At 36.6% G+C, this 20,547-nt stretch overlaps 1 protein-coding gene across 1 annotated transcript in view; it reads left to right on the top strand.

The window, feature by feature from the left end:
* Window positions 1-20,547, top strand: part of UBR5 (ubiquitin protein ligase E3 component n-recognin 5) — an 84,414-nt gene that overhangs the window by 25,103 nt on the left and 38,764 nt on the right. The window contains exons 10-18 of the mRNA XM_057422141.1: window positions 6,896-7,045; window positions 9,011-9,222; window positions 13,186-13,302; window positions 13,381-13,491; window positions 14,292-14,446; window positions 16,412-16,529; window positions 17,352-17,536; window positions 18,309-18,418; window positions 20,155-20,267. Of these exons, the coding sequence (XP_057278124.1) occupies window positions 6,896-7,045; window positions 9,011-9,222; window positions 13,186-13,302; window positions 13,381-13,491; window positions 14,292-14,446; window positions 16,412-16,529; window positions 17,352-17,536; window positions 18,309-18,418; window positions 20,155-20,267 (1,271 nt within the window). The remainder of the gene's footprint in view (window positions 1-6,895; window positions 7,046-9,010; window positions 9,223-13,185; window positions 13,303-13,380; window positions 13,492-14,291; window positions 14,447-16,411; window positions 16,530-17,351; window positions 17,537-18,308; window positions 18,419-20,154; window positions 20,268-20,547) is intronic.

Below are 20,547 nucleotides of genomic sequence, written 5' to 3'. Positions count from 1 at the left end.
TTTGAAAACATAGCAGCCAAATTTAATGTCTTTGTTAGGTGCACTGCATGAAAAGATCACATCTAAACTCTGACTACATACTAGCTTTTCTTTCTGTATGTCAAAATGACCTTTTGATATTTTTCTAGTTAAGTGTTTTTTTTTCTGCTCATCTGGTTCACCAGGAAGGTTCATGGGCTTCCTCCATCCTTATCTTGTCAATCATATGATTAGACAAAGTTGTTTTTTTCTTTTTGTTCGTTTTTGGTTTTTTTGCTCTGAAGCAAAGGCTTTGTATTTAATTTTGCCTCTCTAGTTTTAGTTGCATTTCTCAAGCTGCTTTATTTTGCTGTAGAATCAAGAGTCATCTGGTGAAAGGAGTGAAAAACCTTTAACTGGACTCTTGGTTTTTAGCGATCAGCTTAATAGCATTAGACAGATGCCCTGGAGGAAGTGAATTCTCTGAAGTCTTTCCAAGTATTCAGAACAGGAGTTTTTACTTTAAGCATGCTCAAATGCATTCCTCCAGAACCAGTCTCCAGAAGATAAATCATTGTTAGTAATCATTTACTGTAGGAGTTCCTTTTAACCATACTAACCAGCTTTATACGGCATTAACTATTCTCTTAGTACTGCTTGAGATCATAAGGATCAGTTGATAGGGACTGACAGCCTGTGGCTGGTAACTTTTATTTGAAGGTGCCTGCATTACAGTCTGTGCATCTTTTGTATTTGAGATACATTAAAGTAATATGCAGAGTTTCACTGTCCTCATTAGCTGTCCAGGAAACCATTTTGTTCTTGGCTTAGTTTTTAAAGGTTCTCCCTTGTTTAGACTAGTCCTTCCTATAAGGATTTGCAACCTTCTAATGTTAGTATTTTTTTCCTTTTTTTCTTTTACCACATAGAGAAACTGGGATAACTTTCCCAGTTCTTGTGGGAAAAGATGTGGAAATGACAATTGAAATGAAACCTTGTTTTAACTCCAGTCTTCAAAGATGTAATTCACAATGTGTAGAGCATAGAATCGTAGAATTATGTAGGTTGGAGGAGACAGTGGTGTCTCTTGTTGTCTAAGATCGTCTGGTGTCTAAGATCATCAAGTAATGATCTCTGTCTGAGATCATCAAGTCCAACCTTTACCCCAGGACTGCCAAGTCCACCACTAAAACCGTGTCACTAAGGACATCTACATGGTTTTTAAACACTTTGAGGGACAGTGATTCCACATGCTATGCCTTCTCTGTTTGTCTTATTTCAGTTTTATGGGCAAAAATAAGTTCTTTGCACAGAAATTAATTTATTATCTAAACGTGATGAGAACAGTAGGAGAGTCAGTGTTGCCATGACTATTGTTGGTATGTTAAGTAGTACAAACTGCCCGTCCTTGCTTGTGTCACATAACCATGTAGGTTAATTTTCAGGAAAACCTGGTGGCCAGAGAAACGTGCCTATAGCTCTCTGGAAAAATACCAGCATCCTGAACTTCAGAACTATGTAGAACCTTTTTAAAGTCTTTTGCTCTAGAAACCTTGCACTTGTTTTGCTTTCATTTGTCACCTTGCTTCTGGATGCTCTTCTTTAACATCAAAATTCATTAAAGAAAACTGTAGATAACTGATGAAAGCTATATGCATTCAATTCTTAGGTTTTTATGATTCAGAAAGATAAAGAACTTCTCTCCTTCTCCTCCCCTTTTATTTTATTTTTTTTTTTAGTATTTCAAATTGTGCTTTAAAGTCTCTTGATTTTGTCCCTTCCAAGCACAAAAAAAAGCGAATTACCAGACTCTTTTTATCTCAGGACTTTTGAGACTCTTGCATTTTGAAGTATATGCTAATTTTTACTTTCTGCATGTCTGGTGCTTTGTGACCCTTAAATTTAGGGGTTGTTCCTCCAAGCCTTCCAAGACAGAGAAGCTTTTTGTTTGTTTGTTTTTAAAACCTTAAGAATAATTTACATATGGTTTAAAAAATAAATGAAAAAAAAAAAGCTAAAGTACTTTACAGCAACTGTGACCTTAATAAATTTTTTTTGAATGCAAACCAGGACACATTAGTAAGTCAGTTGTGATAATTACAGTGAGTATTATGAAGGTTGTTACCTGATTTTTGTTCGTTTAGAATAACAAGAAACTGGTCTGAGTCCTACCCAAATTCTTCCACGAGAAGAGCAGAACTTTACTTTTCTGTACAGACTGCCTTCAGTAAGAGTCTCTTAGATATTTATTGTTGGACTCTTACGTACTTTGACTTGTCTAGTCCTCTTTCTTTTATGATGGTTAGCAGAGGGGAATGTGGGTTCATTTGATGTAACAAGTACATAAAGAAAATAATCAAGGTAAAAACTACAAAGAAGATCATTTAGCATAGAAAAGACTTGAATTCTCTAGATTATTTTTCCAGCTCACATCAGATTGTATTAGAGGCTTCTTCTGAGCTTTATGTTCTGTTAATCTTCTATATAGAGATTTTGTAGAAGTTAAAATATTTTGTTGTTTGCATAGTTCAGATGTGTGCGTGTTTGCTCAGGAACTTCTGCATGATATAGTGGGTTCTTGCTAGTGAGACTTGTGGAACATGGGTTTGGCAACATGCAGGCTACTTTGGATTTTGGAATTGAGATGAGCTGTTTAAAAAGCTTTTTTTTATTCCTATAGAGAAGAGAGATGGGCTGGTGTTGCTGCAGTGCTTACTGTATTGACTTGCAGTGAAAGGAGATGAGAATGGGGCACAGCGTAGGATTAGCTCAGTGGCTTGCCTTTGGGGAAAACAATTAGGTGTGTGGTTTTTCTGTGGTTTTGTTGGTGTCTTTTGTGTTTTTTAGTTGTGGTTTTCTCTCTTTTTTGTTAAGATGAAGTTCAAGTTGGATAATGTTTTGAAGAAATATATCTTACTGAGAAATGAGTTGTGGAGTTCTGTTTGAGTTCGCTTTCCTAGGAAACAAATATACATGTTTCTTTGTCAGTTTTGCCAGTTTAATCCAAACTTGAAAGAGAAGGAGATGCTCAAGGCATTCAGTTCTTGGATAGTTCATAAAAATATGCAGCTGAGAAGAGGGTGGAGAACTTACAATTGCCCCATTATGGGAAAAGGTTTAGTGTGAGCTCAACTAGAGATTGGAATCAATCTAGGCAATGCCTTCAGTTATTGAATCCAGTGATAATGCTACACATGAAGCTGTTGAAAATAAAATTTTTTTGTATTTGAATTGCTGTTTACGTGCTACTAAACTTGGCTTTTTAATTGGGGCAGGGGTTGTGGGTTTTGTTGGGTTTGGTCTTTTTCCCCCTCTGCACTGGGTATCCTTTTGCTTCCAGTTTTCAGTGGTGTTTACTAGGAAATCATAGGTACTTCCTTACCTAAATAGGTTAGTCAGAGTTATTACGTCTAAATGCAAAGGGTGCCGACTGATTCTGGTCTAGCACAGATCAAGAGGTAAATGATGTCATCCCATGGGAATTTTCTGAAGAGCAGGAAAACAAAGTCATTGAGAATGTTTTGTTCCCCCCCCCCCCCCCCGGATTCTTAAGCTGGATGTAGCCTTGCAGTATCTATGTTTTCGTAACACAAGAAAGATTTCAGTGATGTTGAAGGGGAGCATGGAGTGAATTTGGCTCCTATTCCTATTGGTTGTAGCAGCTTTTTTAGCATGTATGGAAAATGGAAGAAAGGGGATCTCTTGCAGAAATACTGGAAGAAAATTAAAATCTGATTTGAAGTTGAAATAAGAGAAAAGGAAGAGGCTTCATTTCCTCACTTGGCTTAATGCACATTTAGGAAAAAAAACCTCAACATGGTTTTGTTTCTTAATTCTGATGGCTCAAATTTTTACTTTTCTTTTGGAAACACAGCTGAACTCTAGATGCCTAACGTGGTGGAAGGGTGTGTGAATGTCACAAGTTAGTGCCTGTTTTCTGTCAAGAGGATTTCTGGCTTAGTTTACCTTCAAAAACCTCAACATACTGTCTTTTAATGAGGCTGCAGAGTTCTTTTCTGCACAGGCCACTCCATTCCTAAACAGAGATAAAAGTTTTTTGCAGTTCTTGGTTGCACAGTGATCAAAACCAAATGAGAATGAGTTGCTAGGCTGTGGAGAGGTTGGAGCTTACCTAGGAAGAGGTGGTCATGGTACATGTGGGAGGAGGGAAAAGAAGCAGCATGTGGATTTTGGGAGATACCACAGAGTCTCAGCTTTGTTTTCAGCTCTTAAAGTCTGGTACTTACAAGTTTACACATTAAGGTGAGGTGTACCGCTCTTTATCATTGTGGAAAGCCAGTGGAAAATAGATATAGTAGAGGCAGAATAAGGTCATTCTGAGTGATCTGAAGTGTTTTAGTAAGACAGAGCCTGTTTGCGAAATCCAGTGCTAGGGTTTCCAAGCAGTCTGTCAAGGATGACTGCTTAAAATGTACTGGATGAACCACCAAGTCCCAAATGGTATGCTTTTAGAAGAAGCACAGGCTGTACTTGAGTGGCTTACTTATTTAATGCAGAAAGCATTCGTGCAGGTCTTGCTTGCTTTGAAATCCACAGCACTCACTGATTACAGTGCAGTTTTTTTGGGGCAGCTGGTTGTAGTTGATAGGTATTACATTTCCTGGAGATGAGACTTCACAAATTTAAGGATGAATATTCTGATGTGGAGGGATGTGAAAGTCTCAACACTCTTTAATATTGGTAAGTGGAAGAGGTAAGTAAATTAATACTGGCAGTGTAGACTTCTGGCTCCTTTTCAATTTTTGGGTACCCACTCCTTTGTGTTTCACACACCCCCCCCACTACCCACCACTCCCATTCCAGACACTTAGAAAAAGACCCATAATAATCAGTTCTTACTGTGTCCTGGTTACAACTGTAACAGTTATTTTTCTCCTTTGTAGTAGCTAGTACAGTGCTGTGTTTTGGCTTTAGTCTGGGAATAACGCTGATAACACATCCATGTTTTAGTTGTTGCTCAATAGTGCTTACCCTAGTCAGGGACTTTTTCAAAACTCTTTCATGCTCTGTCAGTGAGGAGGGGCATGGGAAGCCAGGAGAAAGCAGAGACAGGACACCTGACCCAAACTAGCCAAAGGGGTATCCCGTACCACAACATGTCATGCCCAGTGTATAAACGGGGGGGGAGTTACCCAGAAAAACAGATCACTGCTTGAGACGGGCTGGATATCGGTTGACGGGTGGTGAGCAATTGTGTCGTACATCACTTGTGTTTATTGGGTTTTTTCTTTTTCCTTGTCTTTTTAGGTTTTATATTTTCTCTGCTTGTTATTTCCCTTATCATTATCATTATTATGATTAGTAGTAGTAGTATATTGTGCCTTAGTTATTGGACTATTCTTAACCCATGGAGTTTACATTCTTTTGATTTTCTTCCCCATCGCGCCCAGAGGGGGCAAAGGAAGAGTGGTATGAGCAAATAGCTGCATGGTGCTAAGTTACTGGCTGGGCTTAAACCATGAAATACTATTTAAGAATGCTTTTATTTAACTTCAGACCTTGATTTCTAGCCACTCTTGTTTTATGCTTACAGCGAGGTACAGGCTGAGAACTAGATGTGTTGAAATTACATGTGCTCCTTCTGTGTTTGTTGAAGGGACTCTGTATAGCATCATTTTAGCTTCACGAGTGCATTAAGCAGATAAGGCTGTCCTGTTGCCAGAAAGAGCTATCCTGTGATTCCCTTATATCTTAGTGAGGTTTATGTACCTGCATGGGTTAGCTGAAACCTAATTTGGGGAGCCTGAGCTTTTAGTCAGATTTGCTTGAAAGTCCAGGATGGGGCAGAACTGTTGCATTTGGCAGCAGTACGGTCTAGTCAGCATTGCTGTGTGTGGTGAGGCATCACCCTTGGGAATGTGGTGGACTACCCAGTCAAGTCAGTCTGAAGATTGCTTCCCACCTTACTTCTGTACCCTGTGAAGTATTGTTTGAAGCCAGGTGAATATGCCAGTTGTGGGTTTAGAAATTCCGCCTTGCCTGATTTGGTGTCTGCCACAGGGATGAAGGAGGGAAGCTGAGCTGTCCTTTCTTTAGCAGCAAGATGGTAGTCAGGTTTACTTGTCTTATAAGCCATATTGCTGAATTTCAGTAAATTATATGAATTTTTGGTAGCCTCTTTTGCGTGTGGATAGTAGCTGCAGTCTGGTAAATGGAAGGACATTGTTTTGTACTTTAAGGGTGATCGGTATTTCAGATAAACTGAACAAAGTTCTCTAACATAGAAGCTAGGGCAGTCACAGTAATGAAGTTCATCTTTCTTGTTTTGGTTGTGTTTCTGTTTTTAACTGCATGGTATTTAAAAATTGTGCTTTTTTTCCAGATAACTGTTGTTGTAACATAGCTCAATGTAAAGATTTGTACTGAAAGCTACAAGCTACTGACCTGTGTATTAAACTTTGTCATTCTGTTGAAGAAACGTTCTGTGAAGGAATGTAGTCTTTGACATCAAAGATGTGGCTTTGTGAAAGCCGGCTTTTATCATCAGTTCTGTCCTCCCTTAATTCTAGGTTATCTTTGGAGTCCTGCATTATGTGCATGAGTGTGTGTGCAGATGTATGTATGTGTGTATGTATGTATGTATCTTATCCTGGTGCCTTGTTCTTTCGAGTGACAGGCTAAAGTTTGAATTTCTGTGTTACAGAAAAATGTGTGTTGGGCAAGTCTTGTTTGGGAAATGTGGTTAGGTAAGTGACAGAGCAGTTCTTGTAGGGAAACTGGTTTTGTTCACTAGTCTGCCAAGCTTGATAGTAAATGTGGTTGCATAGGAGGCACATGAGTTTGCACTGGTGAATCTGAAGAGCAGAAATTCAATTAATAGGATTTTTTTGTTTTGATATTTGTTTAGTTGATGGTCTCTCTAGCTGTTGTTTTAAGTAGCTGATTATTCACTTAAGACCCTTGTCTCCTCTTATAGAGGATCTTATGTCTCTTCTGGATGCTGACATACATTCTGCTCACCCAAGTGTCATTATTGATGCTGATGCTATGTTTTCAGAAGATATTAGTTACTTTGGTTATCCATCCTTTCGGCGCTCATCACTTTCCAGGCTAGGCTCATCCAGAGGTAATTTTGCACCTTTTTTCTTTGTAATAAGTAGTTTGCTGTGGAAAAAGCTAGTGGTAGTACACACTGGTGGTGTAGATTCTGATGTAATGCGAAAGTAGACTGTGATATGTTGTCAAATATAGAGTAGACAAATAGACTGCTACTCATTATCAAAATTATTAATGAATTATGAGTATTAGCAGGTAAGTTCTGCAAGAACCTTGATAGTCATGTATTTTAAATCTGTGGATCTTTGGTGTTGCAAGGTGTTACACAATTTTTGCATGTTAAGTTTAAAATAAACTGTAGTGTAAGTACCTACTAATACATAGATTGCATTACAAATCTTTAATTTGGCTTAAAAATGAGCAACGATGACATGCAGCATTCTTTTTTTTCTTTGTTTCTTTTGGGTTGCTCTTTGTTCACTGTTCTTCACATTTCCTTAATTGTTCCATGATAGAAATTACCTTTATGGAATGAGGAACTATAGCTACTTTAAAGGGAGAAAAACCCCTAAATTTTACTTTTTGGAAGCATTCTTATAGTTGGATAATGAGAACTATTGGCAGCTGATTAAAAAAAACCTCCTTGAGCAGTGTTAAGGCATTTTACTTTTTTTTCTTTTTCTTTTTCTTTTTTTTTAAAGCATATTACACCTAAAAGATTTATAACAGACCATGCAGCAATTTCCTGTCTTTTTGAAGCTGTTGCGCAAATGCGTAGAGTATTTCCAAACTGTTAATCCAACCTCTGCTGTAATTGTTCAGTACAGTTTTGTTGCCTTTCATAAGCATGTTTTAGTATATTAATTGCTAAACACTTAAGTTCCTGTTACAAAATTAATAGTCAGGGGTCAATGTGATGTTTGCTAGAAAATAATACAGTACTTTATGAAATAATTCGTGTATGACAAGCTGTTGTGTTTGGCTGATGTGAAAACTCCCATTTATCTACTACAGCAAAAGACCCAAGACGTGGCGTAATTTGTTGAAACAAAGATATAATAACGTGTTCATCTAATACATGTTATTCAGTTGATTTTTATGAGCATAAGTGAAGTACTTAATAGGTTTAAATGCATTATGTACATGTACGAATATTCAGCATCTGACATAACTCCTTCTAAATTCCTCCTTTTTTTTCCTTTCCTAAGGTTTTTCTATATAAGACGTTACCACGAATTTTCTAATACTTATTTTCCATGCATAGTTGACTCTTGGAAAGTTAGTTTGATTACCTGATTTTAAAAATTTATCTGCATGAGTGAACTGCAGAGTGTACTGGCTTTAGACAGTTTGTAGGCCAATTGGAGGGGAAGCATTTTGGTAAGGAACATTTTCCTACAAGGATCCTTTTTAAAACTTGTCTGACTCTTGAAAAGTTTTCATTTGATCTACTCAAAACAGACACACTTTAATTTATTAAATCCAGTCCTATGGAATATTGTTTTAAACAAAAGGGGTTGGATTATCAAACATTATATGAGAGCTTTTTTTTAATGCTTGCTTTCTTTAACCTTTTCAAACTACTGGGTTTTGTTTTTGTTTTTTTTTTTTAAGTTATGAAACTCTAATAAATGCTCTTTTTTGGTTTGCATAAAGGTCTCTAGCAGACTATATAGACTTAGACTTTTTTGTTGTTGTTATTACGTTGATAAAACAGTGCTACAAACCTACGTATTGTACTATAAAACTTTAAATTGCAGTGTTAAATGTATTTGGCCTCTTATGATGTAAGTGAAAATGCTTTAGCATTTTTTTATACTGCACAAAACTGTAAGAGTTCATTTCTAATTTATTTTTATGTTCAGTAATTCTAAAGTACATACACTTGAAAGGGTTAATGTATTGAATGTTGCATGTCAGGACTTTATTTTTAATCTGTGTGAGTAGATTTAACTGCTGTTAGTTGCATCCTGAAGGGTCTTTACTAGAGAGTGGCTTACTTTTATCCCACTGGTGTGACCCAATTGCATACCAGTTCTCCTTCTTCCCTTAGAGAGAGACTCTGAGCTGTTGCGTGAACGTGAGTCCGTTTTACGTTTGCGTGAACGAAGGTGGCTTGATGGAGCCTCATTTGATAATGAAAGAGGCTCTACAAGTAAGGAAGGGGAACCAAACCTGGACAAGAAGAATACACCCGTTCAAAGTCCTGTTTCCTTGGGAGAAGACTTGCAGTGGTGGCCAGATAAGGTACTGAATTTTTTAAATTGTTTTATTTGCATGCTTTGCATTTCCTTTTTGAATATCCATGTTTATGTGAGATAATGTAATAAGGCAGATTCTTTATTATGCACTTAGGAAAATGATAAATAACTTATAAGCTGTGCTTCTGTTAATAGTGTTTGTTTTCTTCTCCATGTGTTTCAAAGGCACTGCTGTAGATCATAAGGTCTGAGGTTTTTATTTTTTTTCTTCCTGTTTTTACTTAGGTTGTCAAAGCATTTAATAGGCAGTAGGACACTCGTGAAACAATCTAAGCTATTCTTCATCAAGGAATCATCTTTTTTTTTTATTAGCATTATTATTCCCAGAGATACTTTCTGTTTGAGTGGATTAGGCTTTTAAGTAGCAATAGTGTAAGGTGACATTTATTTGCAGTGTTTTGAGTTGTCCAGTGATTTAAATGAGTATTGTTTGCTTCTTCAGAATCCCTTTGGTTTTTATTGGCTGGTTTTCTTTGTAACCCTGATTCCATTTTCAAGGCAAGAAGTAACTCCCATGTGAGATACCAGAATAATAGGAACACCAGCTATATGTTGCTAACTGGGTATCTGTAGTAATTTTTTTATAAATTACCTAAATGCTTGAGGAAATGACTTTAAAAAACAAAGCATGACAAACCCAAACCAACCAACCAACCAAACCAAAAAACTTCCGAGGAATGGAAGTGCTAACCTATGTTTATTAGACCAAATTTGATGGACTTGGGGTGTCTTTCTAGTGTTCCCATTTCTGTCTGTCCACAGTATCTCTGAGATTGCTGTTTTGAAATGTCATGCTTCCTTTTTCTGCTGCTGTTTTTTCCTTTCAGACTAAGTATAGATAAAGAAGCTTGAAGAGGGGGGGTTTCTTTAGGGGCTTATTTCTGTTTCCAGCAGCTCACGTTTAGGTCCTGTCATCTTCATTTTGGTGATACCTAAAGAGAATGTTTGTCTCAGAGTTGTTCTCCCAACCAGACCTTTTAGGTCTAAAGTATTAATTCATATTTTTTTCAGCCAGTAATGGTGAACCTCTGTCAGTGAAAATTGGCAGCTTTTGTCCAGCTTGCTTTATCATGATGGTAGAAGGGCATGGTCAACTAGCTTGTGTAGAGGGAGATTTCAGGGGGCTTAGCATAAAAGAATAAATGTAGGTTATATTTGAAGTACTAACTTAGCTTTTTGTTTTCCACTGCTTTGTTTTGGTAACACCAGTTATTATGGTTTTATTTTTGTTTTGTTGTGGATTTGGTTTTTTTTTTTCCTACTTCAGGAATGTTTTCCCTGTTAACCCCATTCTTTCCTCTAGCCCTGAAACATACTTATGAAATTAGTGGGGGTTCCCCCCCCCCGCCCCGGGTGAGGTGTTTGTTACTTGCAAACTCAACAGATTCTGCCCGAGGACAGCTATTGCTGTCTTTTATTGGGCATTTTTTATGGAATTAACTTCTTGTGATACTAATTGCATGCTTGTTCAATTTAAATATATTGAACTTCTTCCAAGATACCAATGCATATGCGTTGATACAAAGCCTAGCTTCCAGTTAAATAAAGGTGTCTTCCTGGAAAGGCCTTTCAACTTCATCCAAAAGTAGTTAAACTTTTCATCCTTCAGTCCATCAGCTGAACATGCAAAATAAATTGTCTGGCTTTTTTCTTGCTATAGCCTCACTCTGAAGGTTTTTCCAACAGAAATTCTTCAAGGTGAATCCTGAGGGAGATGATTTCTGTGAGAGGCCAGTTCAGATGTTTCTTCCTATTTGAAAATTGGAAAGGAGATCTTGAAATGTTAATGGAAAAGACAGTGAGCTAGGGAAGGGATTAAAGTACCTGAGGAATTACTGCAAAATAAGCAGTCTTGTTTGCAAATATTTATCCTTTATTTTTCATCATTTTAATGTCAGCATTTGAAGCAGAACTGTAGTACTGCACGATGAGGGTGGTTAACTTGTGTTTATGGGAGCTCCTGTAGCACTTAGATCACAACTGCTAACATTTTCATGGAAGGGAGGGAAAAATTTGGAACAGCTGGTCTCTTTGGTGTTGAGCTTGAGGTATAAAACTGTGTGGTTATAAAAAGTTGTGAAACACATTAGCAAGATTAAATGTCATAACGGTACTGTCTTGGAGCAAAAATTAATTGCTTTCCTTGGAGCATTAGGCCAGATATCTTCTGAAAATTCAGTTATTCGGATGAAGTAGAGATGCATCTTACTAGACTACAATAGGTTCTGATGGCAGTTCTTCCCCAGAATATACAATATTTATGTGATAGCAAGTATTAATCATGACACACATTAGCATTTGTGCTGCTTCTGTGTTGTGTGGGTAGATGCCCTCCAGAGCAAAGTAAGTCTCTTACGACTTACTTAATTCTAGATCCTGTTATCAGGGTATAAAAAAGACTTGCTTGTGATTGTTCTGTTATTCCCTGCTGCCTTCTTTTTCTTCTTTCCCAAAGTATTGGCAAACATTTTGAGCTGTTGGTAAGGGATGTACTGAATCCCATGTTATTCAAGGACAGGTACCTTTTGAAAAGTGCACTTTTGGACATGAATAAAGTAAAAAAAAGTAGTGTGAAGTCACATTTATGGAACTAAAATATTTCCACTTGTAAACTTCTAGAGCTGAAAGGAAAGCCCCTTTATTTAGGGACAGATAAATATACTGGGTAGTGTGGTTTGTTTTTTTTAATGGTCTGGTAGGGGTCAGTTTTCCCTCATATGGTGGAATTGCTTAAATGTGGTACGTTGTAATCTGGGAGGCCGCTAAAGATGGGAAATAACTGCACAGAAGATGAGTTATCATGTGCCTGTCTTTCAGATTTATAGCTGTAGAAGACAGCATTTGAATTTGCACCAGTTTTTCACTTTTTTAAAAGCTGTATTCTCCCTTAAGTGGAAGGAAAGTTTTAGTTGTTACAGTAAAAAATTTAGAAAGAATGTGATTGTCCTGTAGCTGCACATGCTGAGAAGCAGCAAGTAGATAGACCTTACAAATGTTTCTCTGTAAACAGAAGTAAATGTTTTGTGAAATCTCTCAAATTTACAGCTTTGTAGTTTGACTTTGGTTTCAGTACAGAGGGGAACAGGAACTTGAAAAAGGTGAGCTTCTGTTATGTAGTTGCTGTATGGTGGGTATACAACCAAATATGAGAGGGGGGCAAAATAGGCCTGTGAGAGATTCAGGTAAGGGACAGAATGAAGCAGTTGAGCAAAGTGGAACTGTTTAAGTAGTAGAAAGATGCTGTATGAGTTGTGGTAAGATGTTAAACAGGAGAAAAGGGGGAGGAGGGGGAAACAACCCATTAATTTGGAACTTTTCCAGCATATCAGGTCACAATGATACAAAAATCAGTGTGTTATATGTCACTTTTTAAGATGTCACTTTTTCTTTTAAAGAAGCTTCATCTGCAGTTATTTACCTTCAGAAGTAAAAGATGAGAATTGTTTAACTGATGAGGCAGGGAATTTGGTAATTGTTTCTTTTTGGGTAGTTGAAAGATATCTTCATGAGTATGCTTAGGAATGAAATAATGGAATTACATTGTTTTTTCATTCATTTCAGAAGGTGAGAATTTTAGAGGGAAGTTTTTTTTTATCAGAACTCAAGAGATCTTCCCATCTTTAATGGGCAGTGTTGTGTTCCTCAACTGTTGTGGAAGCTCTTAAGAAACTTAATCGCCATGTATGTGTTATTGCTAAGCTTCAGGAAAAGAATATCTGTCTCTTATTCCCTCACTCTGTCAGAAGCAGTAATGCTTTTTTGTGTGTGTGTTTGTTTGAGGGCATGCTGAGTTTCAGACAAGCTGGATGTATCTTTACTTTCAAGTATGACGGTCATGGGAACTCTGAAAAAAAACAGATTCAAGTTCTTTTTTTTTTTTTCATTTATATATTTATATGTGTGTATTTATAATCTTGTTATCTTACATTTTGTATTTCTGTATTTGTAGGATGGAACAAAGTTTATTTCGATTGGGGCTCTGTATTCTGAGCTCGTGGCTGTTAGCAGTAAAGGAGAACTCTATCAGTGGAAGTGGAGTGAATCAGAGCCTTACAGAAATGCACAGGTACTGTGTACCTTCAAATGCTTACCTTCAGAATGATTTATATGCTTGATTATCTAAAATATTTTTCTGTTTCCAAAGAATCCTTCACTGCATCATCCACGAGCCATGTTCTTGGGATTAACCAATGAAAAGATAGTGCTGCTTTCTGCAAATAGTATTAGAGCAACTGTTGCCACTGAAAATAACAAGGTATGAGATGTGTTAGGTTGCTGAACTTGACAAAGTTGAGGTTTTTGGTTTTCCAGTTACTTGCAATGTATTACAGAGAAATTGATTCTTCAGCTTCATCAGTAGTTGAAAGTACTTAATTCGTTCATTCGTTCTACTTACTTTCCTCTGTAGAGATGTAAAACCGAAACAGAAACCCAGCTAGTGTTTTCTAATAGATGCAAAAGGTTTTTTAAAAAAAAACAGTATGTGGCAGATTTACAGCTGAAACAGTAAGAAGATACCTGTTTTACCTGATTATCTGAAATACTTGTCTGTTTGCTGTTACAGTAGAAACTGACACTAGTTTAAGAATAGAGAAGCTTGTTAATGTTCAGTATATATTTACTATAAATTTAAGGGCATTCAAACTTTAGTGCTGTAAAGTTAGCTTTTTCTGCCCAATTATGAGTGAACTTGAAACTGATTTAATGAAGTATATGTACCTGTTGAAGTTTTTTTTGACACCTCTATGGTCTTTGGTGGTGAGTTTTTTTTTTGTGATGCGTTTTTGTGTTTTGTTGTTGGTTTGTTTTTTTTTTTTTCTTGTTTTTGGTGGGTGTTTTTTTTAAAATTTACTTTTTTTAGGGGACTGGAAATAGAGGAAAAAAAAAAATCCTGAAAAGAGAGAAAGAAAGAGAAGGGTGTAGTGAATAAAATCCCAAAGAGAATAATTGTTTTCCATTTTGTGGTTTGCTTCACCCCACATTCCCCTTTCAAAACCAGTAAATATACATTAAATTGTAAATTTTCTTTTTTTCCTTTCTTCCCTTCTCACTTAGGTTGCTACGTGGGTAGATGAAACTTTAAGCTCCGTAGCATCTAAATTAGAACACACTGCACAGACATACTCAGAGCTTCAGGGAGAGCGGATTGTTTCTTTACATTGTTGTGCTCTTTATACGTGTGCTCAACTAGAGAACAATTTGTATTGGTGGTAAGTAAATGTGTTTATTTACAGCAGTGTAGATCCACTGGATTTTTTCATGTTGTGCTCTGAGGAGCGTTGCAAAACTGAACTACAGTTGTTCTGATGTTTGTAATTCTGCGCTTGAGCTTAGTTTCCCTTTTTAAAGCATATTTATTTTCTTCTTTAATGCCAAAAAAGTTTTTGGATCTAATTATAACAACTCTAAAAGGACAAGGTTATTCTTTCAGGAGATGTGTATAAACGCTTCAGGATTCAGATAGCTCAGTACTACACAGGATCAGAGAATAACGTTTTTTATACCTTTCAGGCCTTTTCAGATTATGAGTATGGAATAAACTTACCCACATAGGAGGTACACAATCTTCTCTCAGGTTCTGTTAGAAAATTTTGTCTATTAGTTTGTGGTTCAGATCTTAAAGAAGAGAGCAATAACATCAGATGTTCCCTCTAGAGCTTGTTAAAATTTAACTCTTTTAAAAATGGTAAAATATGAAATGTTAGTTAAAATATTTTAACTAAGAATTTGATAATTGAGAAGTCTGTGTTTAAAAACCCCCAACCAACAAACAACAAAAAACCCACAACAGAAATACCCTCAAACCCACAAAAATGTCATTCCCAAAAGCACTCTGAAATGAATTTCTCTTTTGAGTGAATTCATTGAACAGTACTAATGCTTTGTCAGCATGCATTATTTTTGTCAGTGTGTCAAAAGTCATTGCATTATATGTCATGGCCAAAGCTCAAGTAGCTTTTAGGCATGCGTGAGTTAAATACTTGGTGATGAGTTGGAAATCAAAGCATTGAAAATTAATTCAATGAAACAGTTTTCTCATTAAATTTTAATAACTCTTTGGAATATATGTAAGTAGAATTGTAGCTGAGCTTGTAAACTTAAACACAGATGTATTTTATTCTAACTTCTAGTCCCAAATCAAAACTGCAGCACTCTGATTCTTGACCCTTTTGTTATGTTATGACATACCTCACTTAAAGTAGTTACTCATAATATAGAAACAAATTATAACAAAGTAAGCTATAACATTGGAGATACCTGGCTATTAGTACCTGCCATCTTTACTGCTTTTAGGATAATTGGTGCAATATATAAAAAGACTTACTAGTATATATGTAATCTTTGAAAGCAATTTATTTATTAACCAGCTTGTCCTCTCTGGGAGGGATTAAATGTCAGCAGTGGTGAATTTGTGTTAATCAGATTGATGTAGACCGTCTGTTACTATTGATATCCATAGTTACAATGGTCTCTAGTACACTAGACAGGATTTTGGTTTCCAGTGTTACGCAGGACTGATACTTTTCATGTTTTATTTAACAATTTTAAATAAAAGTGTCCAACTCCATAACCTACTGACTAAAACATGAAGTATCGCAATAATAGGCATGCTTAACTGTGTATGTGGGAGTTTTCAGCTAAACAGCTAAATTACAAAAGAAGCGTCTTATTTTCCCCTTTCTTGCAGCTTAAGTCTGTCGTAAGAGTCTTAGACTCCTTCAGCCATGTCCCCAGAGAGAAAGTGAGGCTTTTAGAATACAAAACCAAAAAGCCTCACCCTGTGCTCCTATGACTGCAGGTTCTGGAGATTATCACTAGTCATGGGAAGGATGTCCTCAAGTTCTTTGGGGACAACCAGCAACTTAAAAAGCTGTGACTGGAGTGTACCATCTGAGACAGAGGTCTTGCAGCATTTTGGACTAGAAGAAAAGCCATTTGGCAATGACATCTCTTATGTGCTCCTCCTCCAAATAAATTGTCCAGCTGAGATGAATTTGGGAAGTGGGGATGAATACAGGAAAAGTTGTCATTTCTACAGAGCATTGTTAGAGGTGGTGGCACAGAGGCCTGTATGTTGAATCATCACTACATAAAGCAGAAGGAATAAATATTCAAAGTTATAAAATGAGTGTTTATTACAAAGCCTTTTTAAAATTATATGCCTTTTTCCACAGGGGTGTAGTTCCTTTCAGCCAAAGGAAGAAAATGCTAGAAAAGGCCAGAGCAAAAAACAAAAAGCCGAAGTCTAGTGCTGGTATCTCCTCTATGCCAAACATAACTGTTGGAACCCAGGCAAGTGCAGCTGTCACGTGGCATTTTAATCATGATGTATGATGAGTTTACAGCCTGCTGTTGAAAACAAAATGAAGGCTGCATTCTTGTTACGCCCAAAAGTTGTATCAATAGTATGGAATTAAAATAGTATGTTTTAATTATATGACTGTAAATTGGTGTGTTCTGTTAGTGTTGTCACCATTACATGTATGACTGATGGCTGCAAACATGGAGGAACAAGCTGTACTCATACGAAGTACTTCTGTTTTAACTTACCTACTGAGAGAGAATACGTATCGAAATAGGATTCTCAGTAGGGCAAATAGCTTTGTAAATTATTTGATGTTTAAGTGCCTAATACATTAGAGTCTGGGTTTGATTTATTTATGCAGTGGGATAGGCCTTTGGTTTGAAGCCTTCACCAGAAAGGTTAATAACTGGCACAGAGGGTTAGGATTCTTTGTGATTAGTATTAGAACTAGTATGAGACAAAACAGCTTCTTCCGAGGGAACACATTTCTTTCTGTTCCCAATCTGTTATAATTGACTCCAGGATGAGCCTTTGTTATTAGATGAATTGTTCCTTTTGTGATTGAGCATCTAAATACTATTTATTAAGCAATTGCACTGCTAAAGTGGTTGCTTTCAGCTGTGAATGGCACAAGAGTCTCTTTTTTTCCTAGAAAAGTGCGTAGTTCATCATGGTGACTTCCCTCTTCACCTAGTTCCATAAGCTTTATTTTTTGAGTACTGCATATGTCACCAAGAAAATGGCATGCATATATGACTTCTCTCAGTATAACCCGTTGTTCTCATAGAAAAAAATATTTCTGTCTGTAGGTGTGTTTAAGAAATAACCCCCTCTATCATGCTGGAGCAGTTGCTTTTTCAATCAGTGCTGGAATTCCTAAAGTGGGTGTGTTGATGGAATCTGTTTGGAACATGAATGACAGCTGTCGATTTCAGCTTCGATCACCTGAGAGCTTGAAAAACATGGAGAAAGCTAGCAAAACTACTGAGGCAAAGTAAGTGTTGAGAGCACACATGCACGCACACAGGACATTTATGTGGTATTCTCTTGAATTAATTGATTAAAAAATGAAAAGAAAAAAGGCTTTTGTCAGTTTGAACTTCCTGCTGCCTTTGTAAGATTCTAACTTTTTTGTTAACTCTGCTAGCTGTGCAGAAATGCTCAGTGCCAGAAGGGTGTCTCAGTTGTGTGAAACAGCTATGCAAATATGAAATGCAGAAGGAATATTAGATTTAAGATTTTCCTGCAGTGTTTCACAAAGTTTCCAAGATTTTATATTTTAATAACTAAGTGGTTTTGTTATGGACCTATTTTCAGGCCCTTCATGGCATTGAGAGACCTGTTTCAGTCCCTTCATACTCTGGGGATAGGAAGAGGAAATCAGGCTGACAGTTGCCATTTAAATGTTTCTTAAAACAGGATTTAAACCATTTCAAGAATAGCTTGAAAAAGTTCAGCCGCTCTAGCTAGTGTTTCAGGTTTCTGTACAAAGCTAGTAATTATTCTTGTCTTCAGATGAGGCACATCTAAAGATGTTTATTTTCTATAATATTGTATCTATGCTCAGTTAATATTATCAAGCTAATATCTGATAAATCAGGATAACACCATTCCCAACATCAGATATATAGTCTTGTCAATTAGGATGGAGTATGGAGTTATTTCATTAAAGTGTAATTAAAGAAATGTGGCTGGGATGTCATTCTCAGGGAAAAAAAAAAATCACCTTTTTCCTTCTTCATGCTAAATTATATCATTTATTCCAGACCTGAAAGCAAACAGGAACCAGTGAAAACTGAGATGGGGCCTCCACCATCCCCAGCTTCCACTTGTAGTGATGCATCCTCAATAGCAAGCAGTGCATCTATGCCATATAGTAAGTAATATGTAGCTCATAGCAACATAAAATATTTGTGTAGATAGAAGTTTTCATAAAAGGCAGTTCTACAAAGATTCTGTACTAATTTCAGAATCCCTTTTGGTCTTTCAGTCTGAACTGCAGTGTATGTGAAAGCTCTGTAATAGACATTAGATAACCTGTGAGTTGTCAGTGTTAAATTTAAGAATATTAATATAAGCAGTGACTACTTGATGAAAAGTATATCTAAGCAAGCATAACAGTTCTCAGAATCAAAAGTATCTTTCTGGAGGTGATAAAGAGGAAGTTTGAAGATAAAGTTGCTTATGTGTAATTGCAATATAAGAGTGAGTTTCTTTACAGCTGAGAAGTTGAACTTGTTTCGGAAAATTCCCTTTAAGCTGTTATTACACAGTTTGTCTTGCAGGTGAATAGGATATAAGAAGGAAATTCTTTCCTGTTAGGGTGGTGAGGCACTGGAGTAGGTTGCCGAGGGAGGTTGTGAATGCTCCATCCCTGGCAGGGTTCAAGACCAGGTTGGACGAGGCCTTGGGTGATATGGTTTAGTGTGAGGTGTCCCTGCCCACGGCAGGGGTGTTGGAACTAGATGATCTTAAGGCCCTTTCCAGCCCTAACTATTCTATGGTTCTATGAACTTCAGTGAATAAAGCAGTAATTCATAGTCTATTACATAAAATGCTTAGAACTAGACTTCACTAATGCAGAAAAGCAGTGAGAGAAGTCTTACAGTACAGGTTGTACTTAAACCTAGAAGGCTATGTTATAATTTATGCAACTTATCTCTTAAGCATTTTTTTCTGTCGTTTAAACCATACACTTATAAACAGTTGATTACAATGCTGTCATTTCAAGAAATCTCTCTGCTCCTGTTTAATTGTTCATATACTACAGTTCTAAAAAGCATTCATCTGGAGAATCAGATGGCCTCATTCAGTGGCCAAGAATCTCGTATGCTCAGATCTGTAGTACTAATTAATTTTTGCTGCTGATTTCTTCTCTTCTGCTGTTCTTTTAACTGTCATTTTTCCCTGACTGTAATTTTGCTTGAGATTTTGTACTAGTGTTAGAAGTTAACTTCACAGCTGGCTTAGAAGTTTTCTGCTTCTGACTTTAAATATATTGATAATTATGCTGTATACTCAATTCAGGAGATTGAAGGTTCTTGTCAGTGTTAAGTAAGCCATGTTATGTGTTTAAATTTGATCCCAAGTGTTAATACAGCTATTGTTCAGATAATATTTTTGCAGCAAATCTAACTATTGCGATTACTATTAGCCCAAATAGCTATGTTTCTGCCTCATTTGCTACTCTTCTAGATGTTTACCAGAAATTCGTATGTAGAGGACAAAGTTTATTTGTAAAGGTGATAAAAAGCACTGAGCAGGGTTGAATGATGTCATGATGTCAACCTTTTTCATCAAAGCTTAAATACTTAACCCTGATGAAGCAATTTATTGTATTCTAGTTATTTTGCTTGAATGTCCTTAAAAATTGCTTTTTATCAGATAGGCTTTATTAGTGCTAATTCACAGAAAAACATGGAAGTGGCATGGTGTACTGTTAGGTAGCTCTGACTTTTAAAGTCAGATTCTTGTTAACCTCTTGTGAATTTCTGGATTGGACTGTTCATAATCTTTTTTGTGGGACAGGTTTGATGTTTGAACATTGCATTTTGATGCTTTGATTAAATATTTCAAGTCTGTCTTTTTTGGTAATAACTTTTTTTGTCTCAGAGCGACGACGATCTACTCCTGCCCCAAAAGAGGAGGAGAAAGTAAATGAAGAACAGTGGTCTCTGAGGGAAGTTGTATTTGTGGAAGACGTTAAGAATGTTCCTGTTGGCAAGGTTTGTCTAAAATACACTGTCCCACCATCTTTGTGGAGGGAAAGAAAAAGTTTTCCCTTTTAGATAAGCTGCTAAAAGAATCATAGCTTTGGGGATGCTGCAGAATGTTTATGACTAGACTTTTGTTGCATCTTTGCTTGTCCATAAAACAATGAACACATAAAAGACTGAATGTGTTGTGAATAGAAAGTGATGAATCTTAAAAAATAATATTCTGATACTCTAGGTTGAACCACAGTATTAAGAAAAGCAGCTGTGGTTTTATCCAGAGGATTATTTT

This window comes from Pezoporus wallicus, unplaced genomic scaffold (genome assembly GCF_028554395.1).
Source record: "Pezoporus wallicus isolate ANWC-B61680 ecotype Strahan unplaced genomic scaffold, APGP_CSIRO_Pwel_v1 contig_13368, whole genome shotgun sequence".
Classification (NCBI taxonomy): domain Eukaryota; kingdom Metazoa; phylum Chordata; class Aves; order Psittaciformes; family Psittacidae; genus Pezoporus; species Pezoporus wallicus.
Note: the sequence above shows the minus strand (reverse complement) of the source record. Positions and strands in the feature narration are given on the sequence as shown.